The sequence below is a fragment of the Silene latifolia genome, chromosome 7 (genome assembly GCF_048544455.1).
Source record: "Silene latifolia isolate original U9 population chromosome 7, ASM4854445v1, whole genome shotgun sequence".
In the NCBI taxonomy this organism is placed as follows: Eukaryota; Viridiplantae; Streptophyta; class Magnoliopsida; order Caryophyllales; family Caryophyllaceae; genus Silene; species Silene latifolia.
The window spans coordinates 18,992,920-19,004,580 of record NC_133532.1 but is presented as its reverse complement, the minus strand read 5'-3'; the positions used below and the strand labels follow the sequence as shown (position 1 = coordinate 19,004,580).

The following is an 11,661-nucleotide window of genomic DNA, read 5'->3' as shown; positions in this document are numbered from 1 at the left end:
TCACTTTAGAAATAATTTTATAGACCACATTGCAACACGCAATGGGTCTAAAATCCGCCACAGTATTAGGCCTGGTCTTCTTAGGAATAAGAGTTAAAGTAGTGGAGTTGATCTGTTTGAGCATTTTTCCAGAAGAGAAAAATTCCTGCACCGCTCCAATAATATCAGTCCCAGTAATATCAAAAGAATCTTTAAAGAATTGAGAGGAGAATCCATCAGGCCCAGGTGCTTTGTTGGCAGGGATGGAATAAAGAGCATCCTTGATTTCCTTATCAGTTACAACTGAGGTAAGAATATAACAGTGATCACTAGTTACCAATTTACCCAGTTGAACAGTGCCCTTATGTACCTTAGTTACCCTTCTGTTAGATCCCAATAAGGTCTTGTAATAATTTATAAAAGCCTCCTCAATTGCATCAAGAGTAGTATGATTGTTACCCTCCATATCATGGATCCCCAAAATCCTATTCTGCATCCTCCTTGCCTTGATAGCACTATGAAAATAGTGTGTATTATCATCACCTTCACTGAGCCATAGAACTTTGGCTTTCTGGGACATAAAACTCCTCAGTGCATCCTCCCTATCTCTGTAAAGGTCAGAAGCTTCCTTCACTAGCTGTTGAATCCCAATGTTAGTAGGGTCAAGGTGCAGCTGACCTTGCACACTATGAAGGTGCAGCAAGGCCACCTTTGTAGAAGTTTCAATACCAGCATAAGCCTCAGAGTTCAGCTCCTTCAGAGGTTTCTTAAGCATCTTCAACTTTTTAGCCACCTGAAACATTTTAAGCCTATACAAAGGAGAGCTCCAAACGTCTTGAATAATTTTCAGAAATCCAGGATCCTTGCCCCACATATTAAAGTATTTGAAATTGCTCTTTTTCCTAGCCATATCAGGGTTCATTGTCATTGTACAAGGACAATGATTAAATAAACCTTCAGGGTGAAACATGGTAATGGTGTTAAGAAAATGAAGGAGCCACTCATCAGTCACTAGGGCTCTATCAATTCTGCTAAATTTCAAGTCCCCAACCTCCTGTTTATTGGTCCAAGTGAAAAAGGCACCCTGAGCATGGATGTCATTCAACCCACACACATCCACACACTCCTGAAACTCCCTCACTTCAGTAGTAGAGACCTCAGACCCTATTCTTTCATTCATTGCCAACACATTATTGAAATCTCCCATGACAACCCATGGCCCATTAATAAAACTCTTCATAGTTTTTATAGATTGCCATAAAGCAGCTCGATCACTTAGCCTATTGAACCCATACACCATTGACATCCACCAAAAAGCACCTGTAGGAAGGTAAGTAACTTTAGTATGGATCACCTGTGCCTCACTCCCTAACACTACAACATCATAGTTACCAGCATCCCAAATAATCCAAATACGACCACCCTCATAACTTTCATTATTATGCACCATATTCCAATGAGTCCCAATGCTCTGATGCACTTTATTGATAGCATTAGTTCTTACTCTAGTTTCTAAAAAGCCAAAAACTCCAATATTATTTGAATGTAAAAACCATCTAATATCCTTATGTTTATGTACACTATTTAGACCCCGCACATTCCAAAACCCTATGCTACCCATTCTCAATTAAGGTGCTAGGGCCAGCCACATTCTCCTCTACCACTTTCCTATACTGAACTGAGTGTTCCAATACTTCCAGAAAAGTTCTTCTCCCATTGCCAGTACTCATACCACCCTGCCTTGAAAACTTAGTAAGAACCCTTATAGGTGAAAAAGGAGTAAAAGTAGTTGGTTGTGGAGTAACTAACTCTCCGGAAAAGAACAGGCTTAGAACGAGACCGCACAACTAATCGCCTGATCAGGGGTTTGGTGCGGTGGAGCGAGTACAAAGAACAGTTGTTTCACCCTTTCTTTAGGCACCCACACTTTCCTCACATGCCCAGGCTGTTGTTTCTTCCTGCACTCTCGTGCCAAATGCCCAACACCTTTATAGTCAGAACAAATCAATGGTCTCCATTCATAATGAACAATCTGCCTGTGAGTAACATCTAATTCATCAGTAAATTCAATCACATCAGGCAAATCTCCACCCATTTTAACCTCAACCATAACTCTCGCATGACCAATAAATGTTTTTAATTGAGTATTACTGTCACAACGCACTGGTTTCCCTACCAATCCCGCAATCTTCATCAACGCATTCCCCCAAAACTTCAGAGGAAGGCCATAGAAACGAACCCTTATAGGCACCATATCAACAGCCTCACGAACCAATTTAGCAGTAGGAGTCCACTCCTTAACTACTACAGGTTTGTTATCGAAAAAAAACAGGCCCAGCTTGCAGAACTCTTAACTTCATAGCTTCTGATTTGAAACGAACCAGGAATATACCGTTCGAATGAAAAGAAATTTGATCATAATCAGTATATCCCCAGACCCGCTTCACAAACCCATCAATGACTTTGAACGGTGGATTAGCACCCAACACGTAACAATACACCGCTATGGACCAAAAATCTAATTCCGCATCAGTATCAGCACTAGTCAATTTCAGAGGACTTACCCTATCTGATGTAGCAGACCCAGAACGCGAAACTTCTGTCCACACACTCCCATCATCAGAGTCTTCCTCCGCAATTGAATCCATGCCATTACTCAATTGGAACGGCCTGATTTCACCATCAGCATCCAAAACGTGATCATCAAGTTGGATATCAACCTGAGGATCATCAATTTCAGGTGTAAGATGTTGAAACCTAGAACCGGATTGATTATTATTGGAAATACTACTATTAGTCTGTGTTTTTGATGTTTTTTTTGAATTATTATTGGTTATTAATCTAATTACTCTACTAGATTTAGGTTGATTGCGTTTTTGACGAGCCATTGCTAATCAAGATTGAAATCCCCTAAATCGTTCCTCTCTCTAGTTTGTTTCTTCATCTCTAAATTAATATTATTAATACTAGAATAACATTGATTAACAATAATTAAACAAGGTTAAGAGAGAATTATACCTATGAAGATGATTCCAAATAATAAAGCAAAGAATAATAGAAGTACTTGATGATTGATGGAAGGTTGTCAATCCTCCAAATAAACCCAAATATTCTTCTAATTACCCAAAATAAATGAAGAACAATAGAGAAATTAAGGAAAGATTAATATTGAGAATTGTATTATAACTTGATTAAGAGTTGATTACAAGATTACTACTTGATTAAGGATGAATTAAGAGAATATTAAAAGATGATTACAGCTTGATGCCAATCTAGGTAGTACAAAGGGGTATTTATATTAGAGATTAGGTACAAGGATTAGGGTTACTAAGGGCTTAAATGACTATTAAGTCCCTAAGAAAAGTTGAGGAAATGCTCATCTCGAAGGAAATGAGAATATTCTCGTGCTAGTCTTGCCACGATCCGTGCGTCTTTAGCTGTGGCGTGGGCTCTCTGACTTGTGATCCGAGCGGATCGCCTAGAAGACGCTCGACTCCATGAGTTGCAAGACACTCGTATTGGGCACGAGACGCCCGGATCGTGTCTGATCTGCTCGGATTCCTGGGCAGACAGCTTCTCTTCTTTTCCTCCTTCGTAATCCGCAAGGATCATTTCGGGGATGCAAGGATCCTTTCAGCATTGCCCATTTCACTTTTATCTACATAGACCTTCTGTTATTGTCTTCTCTTTGATGCTTGGTCATTAGATGCCATCAATTTAGCTCCATTTTGCCTCATGAATGCAAGGTTAGCTATCCTCTCCTACCAAGGATATATATCCTCAAAGAATACGCAAAATGGGAAACTAAAGATAAGAAATGACCCAAATAAGTGCTATAAAGCATAGGAACGAGGTTAATTCGGGGACTAAATGTGCTCGAATATGAGTCACATCAAACATCCCCAAACCGAACCTTTGCCCGTCCCGGGTAAAGAGGTGACCAAAACTAGGACCTTTATTTAAACTAACCTACTAATATAGCCGATGTGAGACAATTAGCGGGTCTCACTACGCCCCTTCAACGCACAACAAAACAACCATGAGGTAGGATGCCTTTTTGCAAGGCAAGGTGGGCTTGCCAAAATGGCGACACATCCAAGCATTAAAGCACACAAAACAAGTAATGGATGCATCTACAAAAATGAATAGCCACTTTCCTCATCTAAGTGGCGGAAATTATCTACAAGGGAAGCAATCTAAGGGTACACACTCCATTATAGATATAGTTTCTTCAAACTACTAAGCCTAGAAGGATACCAATAAATCACCTCCAAATTGTGTCAAGCTTGGGTACCTTTGTCCTCAATTGGTAAATGCTTTTGTCAAGAGTAGACTCCCTATGGTGTTAATTAGAAACACTAGAGGATCGCGGAATTCCCCTTCTTGCCTAGAAAAGAAGAAGGGTCGTCCCCTCTCTACCATGCACAAAAGTGGATTTGATGGAAAAGGGATCAATAGATTTTGTGTTTCATGTGGGCGTTTGCTTTTGTTTTTGTTATTCCCCCCAATTTCTTGTGGTATTTGACATTTGAGAACACTTTCTTTTTGCCATTTCTTTTGATGTTTGACATTTCAATACTTGATAACTTTCAACTTTTTGCATTTTCTTTTGAACATTTTCAAAGCTACCCCATTTGTAGTGAGGGTGCTTATATTTGAAGCATAGAAGTTCTTATTTTTGGTACTCCTCTTTTCTTTGATACAAATTACAAACTTTCTTTACTTTCATTTCAATGCTTGAACTCAAATTTGAACAATTTTTGTACCCATTCCCTTTTGTTGACAAAATGTGGTAGAATGTGGAAATGGTTGCATGGTTTCAAGGGTCACCTTGGAATAAACACTACTACAAATACAGGCAACCACAACGGCCCTTTAACAACGCTTATTCACGAAAATCATCAAAACACGTTGTAGAATTTATTCCGCGAATTTTACCAAACTTAATTACAACGGTTATGTGTTGTTAGCCGTTGTTATTTGTTTTAACAACGGGTCATACTTAAACAACCGTTGTTAATGAAAAAACTAATAACAACGGTTAAATTTTAACCGTTGTTAATGGTTTGGCGCCAAATTAGTGAAAAGTAATCACAACGGTTATATTAGAACCCGTTTTTAATACTTTTTAACAACGGTTGTAATCTCAATAACCGTTGTTATTAATATTATGAAAATCTTAAGAACAACATATTGCTTTATTCTGCTATACGCTACAAACACAAACACAAGCTAATACTGCTACTATATCATCCTCCATTCCTCCCTGATCGTCTCTCTGTCTTCATCTCCGTCACAACGAAGATGAGGTGCAACCTTATATTCAACAACACAAAGATGAGCTCAAATACGATCACCAAAACAAGACCGAGAAGTGGATTGCGAACGAGCATACGAAGACGTTTCCAGTGGTTTAGGAATATTGTCTTACGATTATCTGATCAAACTGGTGATGACATCTCTCCTAGGTTACTACGTCTTGGTTTAGGTCCAAATGCCAGGGTCACCTTTTACAACAGTTTTGCCATTAATGGATATACTTTTTACACCCGCGAGCAAGATGAGGTGAGCACAATGCAAAATAGTGGTGTGAGTTCTGAATTTGAGGCAATGCACTTTGCTACTTCAAAAGATAAAAAGCCTATTTGGGGAAAATGCCTTTATTATGGTGTTATTCAAGAAATATTGGTACTAGATTACATTGATTTCACAATGCCTTTGTTTCGATGTAACTGGGTTGATAACAACATCCATTGTGTCCGAAAGGATAAGATGGGATTTATGTTGGTCAATCTGGGTAAGGTTGGCAATAATAAGGATGATCCTTTCATAATGGCATCCCAAGCTAAACAAGTGTTCTATGTCACCGATCCTATGGATAAGAAGTGGTCATTGTCTTGTCTATAAGGAAAAGAAGGAGTAGTCCATCCGATAATGATGATGATGATCGGGATGTCGTTTTTGAGGGAATGGAATCAGTCTACCACTGTATCTTATTTCGACGATGTTGACACTAATCATGAAGACACTGAAAGCATCTATATGCGTGATGACCATGGTGAAGGTATTTGGGTTAACGAAGAAACTATGACATCCAAGAAACGTCCCCGATCCTGAGATAGTTCATCAGGACACAGTATGCATGCATGCTGGTGTAAGTTGTCTTATTTTCTTGATCTTATTATTAGATGTGGATGCTGGTGTTGAAATTGCTGAATAATGTTGCAGTATGTATTGTTACAGGTTTGGACTGTAATGGAATTACTGATAATTTTTTAAAAAAAGAGGTTCAACAATAACAACGGTTATATTTAAATTACCCGTTGTTAATACTTTCTACAACGGGTGTAGTACCTCTACCCGTTGTCAATTATTTTTTTTGACATATTTCATTTTGGCGCAAATTTGGTGAAAATATATTACAACGGGTATATTTTAACCGTTGTAATAAACTTTTGACAACGGTTTACTTTTATTGACCCGTTGTTATTAACATATAACAACGGTTCTTCTTTGAGCACCCGTTGTCAATAGTTTGTCTTAATAAAAAACTAATATAGAAACCCATACAGCATGCCATACACACAACATTATTATTAGTTCAACCGTTGGTATCCTGAGTTAATTCTTCTCTCTTCCTCGCTTTTTACATTCTCGTCGTTGCCGTCGCCCAGTTTCCGAAGCCCAGATTCCGTTGCCTTCCCTTATCATCCTGCTCGTTCTCTTTATCATCATCATCAACAGGTATGTTCACTTTAATTTTGTGTTTCGTCATTAGGGTTTTAAGACGATCATCTTGTTTCTTTTTCATGCATCTGTTTGTTTTTCGTCTTCTTTGTTATCTTTATCATCCCGCATCATCTACTTTACTCCTCTTATCAGGGTTTAGGATTTTAGAAGCTCAATCTGTTGTTTTAAATTTTCATTCCTATTAGGGTTTAGGGTTTTAGATAATACTCTGCATGTACGTTGTTAAGTTGTTCATTTCAAATTTATCATTCATATTTGGGTTTTAGGATTATCATGGGTGAAAAACGTAAAAGAAGTCAAAAGAATAATGAGCCTGGTGATAATAAGCCTGGTGAGAGGGGTGCTACGAAGTGCAAGAAAGTCCTTACAGCTATAGCCGCTAAACAGTCGTTCCAAATAACATGGAGTGAGATGGGTTTCCCTACTGGTCCAAATGCGGGTCTTTTCTCCAGTTGGATTGGTGCTTGCACAAGACAGTTTGTGCCTATCCATTTAGATGATGTTAGAACTTTGAATCCAAAATTGGCGGAGTTATACTTGGCTCGTGTAAAAGAAGGCTTTATTATACCCGATAAAAGCCATGATGAGTATTTAATGCATAAGGCGGCGGATGTCCACGAGGCGGTGGAAGTGTGGCGTTGCTAGGGATTGGTTGTATGTGGACAAGGCAACGGGGAGATGCGTAAGAGCCCACCGGAAAACAAGTGTCCCACCATCAAGCAGGAAGAATGGGATCTTTTCAAAAAGATGAGAACTACTGAGAAGTTTCAGGTTAAATATCCTCGCCTTTTAACGATTTACCTATCATTTTTTAATTAATGAGTCCTTTATATAATCTTTTTATTATCTCATCTACTTGCGCTTTTATATAATTATTTGAAGGCCGTTAGCAAAAGAAATCGTGCTAACATTTCATGCAAGAAGGGGAAATTCTATGGTTCTCGAGGCGATTCTGAAAGATAGAAGAGGACCTCGTAAGTAGCATGCATTATTGCCCTGTGAGACACTATTTTTTTAATCACACTTGGACTTGCATTGATACACATTTACGTGTATAAATGTTACCATGTTAATGTGTAGGTGGCAAAGGGAGTGAAAGAGGTGGATCGGCATGTAACTTATAAACATGGGCACACGCCTAAAGGATCCCGGTCGTCGCATGACAAATATGATGAGGAAGTTTTGGCCAACATAGTAAGCATTATTTTATTAAGACGAGTTCATTACTAACTTTATTATTTTAGTCACAAATATAATTTGAAGTTTATTTAATATATTATAGGATAACGTATTGAAAGAGGTAGAAGAAGGAAATTCACTCCCGGTGGTCGTAATGACTGCTTGCTAGAGCGATCGGCCGACCCGAACATCCAGGTCGTTTGAGGGGCGTTCCGTTACAGGTTGGAGTAACGAAATATTATGGGAAAACTGCCCAGATAAAGAAGAAAAGGAAGACTAAGTCTCGAGAAGGTGACATGGTAACATTTATTCTATTATTTTCATTTAAGTTCAATTCACATGTTATTGTTGGGATAAAAATTGCTGACACATTACATTCTTGGCAAGCGGCTTGATTAATGGCATCCGTACTACTAAAGCTGAATCTGGAGGTAAGCTTTCCAAGAAGAAGTGAAGATGATGGAGGATGTCATTTCTAAAGGGGGTAATAATAAGGTACAACAGATTGGTCAAGAGGCCGCTAATACCTTGGCAATACATGAGAAGGAAGTATCGGTCAACGAGATTCGAAAGATCGGTACCTAATAATGCTTCAAGTTGTAACAACTAAAGCCGATCAGTGTACTAATACTTCCTTATTTTTCTTTTGTTTTTTTTTTTTGGGTAAGATCGGGGGTGTGTTCACTTTGCCAACCGACATGGTGCCATTGAATTGGTTAATTTTATTAGGTAAATAATGGGTCCGAAAAGGAGATGCAACTTGATGAGAAGACGGTGATGGAAAATGCGAGATACATCCCCTTCAAGTCGGTTCCTGTTTTCGTAAGGTATGCATGAAGTGTTTAATTAGTTAAATTTATATGAATGCTGATGTTTGTGCAAAAAATCGGCCTGAGACAGAAAGCGTTTTTGCAAAATCTTTTGAATGCTGAAGCGTTTTTGCAAAGATATAATAATGTATGTGTATATTCTTCAAAGCCGTAAACAAGAGGCCGATTATTCTTCTTGACCCTAATAGAATCGAAAAGCCACATGTGCGTGTTGGCCGGGGTCTCGTAGAAAACAAATCTGCAAAGCAGCGAAAACGTAGTTCATGGCGAAAAACTTTTGCCGAATCATAGAATAGTAGAGATAACTACATCAATCCAGGCCATGAAAACTTTCAACGCTGTCCCGATTCGTGACGACATTACCATTCTGGGAGATGCGCTTGGAAGTTTCATCCAATGGCCTGATACTCACATCTACTTGGCGAAGATATCTCCGCCGCCTGAGCAGCGGAAAGCAGTTGGGGTTAGAAGAAATACCTTTATATATATATATATATGTTACATTTTTAATTGTTGAATGTTTTTATATGTTAAATTTATATGTTATTTTTTTTTTTAGGGAACAAAAAAGGCGGCTTTGGCGGATAAGCCTAAGTCCACAGACATGCCAACGACCTCGACTTCACAACAACTTGATGAGGTATGTATTTAATTAACTTCTCCATTTTTTTAAAAATTAACCTCGCTCCCTTTATTTATATTTTGTCTGTATTTATAAAAAGCATGGTAATTTTGTGTAGGGGACAAAATCAAAGACTCATTCTTTCCCGGACCTGAAAGTTAGGACTTTAAACTCCACACAATATAAAGGGAAGGATTACATGCAAAAAGTAAGAACGGTGACGATGATGAGACTGCATGAGGAGGCTGGCCATCGCATAGCCACCGAGCAAGTGATAGTTATTCCGCTCGAGGAGGATATTCTAGGGGCTGAGCGCCAAGCGCTTATATCATGGGATCTGCTAGCCGTATGGGTCTGGCCTAGACCCGAGATTGATATATCACACATATTTGTTTGGATGAAGTAAGTTTCTTAATAAATAATTTCATAGTCTAATATTCTAACTACTAGATAGTGTTTTAAATACCGGAATTAATACCGTAATAATGTAGGATATTGAAATTGAGAGTGATCCCCGAGAAGAATATTCCATCCGATCTATACTGATTCTGTGCCCCTATGTTTTATCTTTATTTATTCCGGATTTCTCGTTCGAACAACGGGTAGATTATATTGCTCAAAGAATTGGCGACAACCAAGAAGCTGATTTTTGGCGCTTATAATGAAAAAGGGTAATAAACAAATTAATATTACGTTTCCCCCTACAATTGCATTTTCATACCTAATATATGTACTTGTTAATAATGATGATGTCTCTTGATGTAGGACTCATTGGGTGCTAGCTGACCATCATCATGCCGACAAGGAATAAAGTTTTCTGGTTGGACTCTTTACATCATCAACCAAGCGAGACTTTTAAGCACTTGATTAATATGTAAGTTTATAATACTGATTTATTTATAATAACATTTTCATTTTTTATTTATAGAAAAAAATTCTTTCATATTTTTGCCCCTAAAAAATTAGTTTCTCGCCTCCTTTTTATTTTTTAAAAAAAGGGCCTTTAAGAAGAAAAGAGCAAACGAAAGCAGATCAACCCACGGAAGATTCTGATGTGGCCCTGATTTTATTACGATAACAGGGGTACGTGCTCAAATACAATAACATTAAGTTCAAAATCTGTGTTTAATACTAATACAATACCTAAAGTTCAAGATTCTGATGTGAGCCTTCTCTCGTCTGTTTTTTTTATGTAATAATAGGCCCCTCAAAATGACCAGATAGCATACAAATGTGGATACTACGCTTGTCGGTTCATGTTGGAGATTATTAGGCGAAGATATCTCGTTATTCCACACAAGGTTAGTAATAATTTAAACATGTGTTTATTACTTTTTTAAATTAGAGCTAATGTTGTTGCTTGCTTGCTATATATATACCATGATGTTGCTAATGTTGTCTTGCTTGCTGCTATATATACCATAATGTCTTCTCTTTGTTTTTTCCGCAAAGATGCAATCAACCCGTCACAACAGTTGAGCGGTACTCAAGTGTAGATATAGACGAGGTAAGAGACATGTGGGGCAACTACGTCTTAGAATATATTTAGAAATGCATGATACTCAAAGTTTAGATCAACTTATTAGTAAATTTTTTGTTGAAGTTAGGGAATGATTAGTTCATGTAAATTCAACTCCTTGTAAGTATATATATATATATGATGCATGATGCATTTCTTGTTGTGGTTGAATTGAATCTATTGAGTTCGATGAACCCAAATTGTGATTTATGTTGGTCTTTGGTATATGGTGTCTTTGACATATGCGAGGTTTTTGAATGGCATGAAACAAATTTATTTTTTCAAAACATTAGGAGTTTGTAATAAAAACGGTTACTAAAAAAAACCGTTGTGAATACCTTTCACAACGGTTAATAAAAATAACACCGTTGTGAATGACATTCACAAATACCCGCGCATAATATTCAACAACGGGTATTAAACAAAGAACCGTTGTTAAAAGTCTTCACAATTTTGGAGGTAAAATTACAACAACGGGTATTAAACATAGAACCGTTGTTACAAAAAATTTCAACAACGGGTATGTACCATAAACCCGTTGTCAAAAGACTTCACAATTTTGGAGGGAAAGTTACAACAACGGTTATACATACGACAACCGTTGTTATATTATTCCCTCCAAAATTTTGAAACACTTTCCACAACGGAGAACACCCAACAACAACGGCTTTTAACCGTGGTGAATACTTTAGACAACGGTTTCACTAAATAAGCAAACCATTGTAAATACCTTCTACAACGGCCGCTTTAACAACGTCCGCTTTTTTATTTTACAACGGTTT

At 37.8% G+C, this 11,661-nt stretch overlaps 1 protein-coding gene across 1 annotated transcript; it reads left to right on the top strand.

The window, feature by feature from the left end:
- The first annotated feature begins 9,060 nt into the window (after positions 1-9,060).
- LOC141589818 (uncharacterized) lies at positions 9,061-9,766 on the top strand. Its single transcript, XM_074410442.1, has 3 exons — positions 9,061-9,201; positions 9,298-9,378; positions 9,479-9,766. The coding sequence occupies exons 1-3, from the start codon at positions 9,061-9,063 to the stop codon at positions 9,764-9,766; spliced, it is 510 nt and encodes a 169-aa protein (XP_074266543.1).
- The last annotated feature ends 1,895 nt before the right edge of the window (positions 9,767-11,661 follow it).

Coding starts and splice junctions, on each gene's coding strand:
- LOC141589818 (XM_074410442.1), top strand. CDS start 9,061: ATGAAAACTTTCAACGCTGTCCCGATTCGTGACGACATTACCATTCTG. Junction 9,202..9,297: donor AGCAGCGGAAAGCAGTTGGG/GTTAGAAGAAAT, acceptor TTTTTTTTTTAG/GGAACAAAAAAGGCGGCTTT. Junction 9,379..9,478: donor CTTCACAACAACTTGATGAG/GTATGTATTTAA, acceptor AATTTTGTGTAG/GGGACAAAATCAAAGACTCA.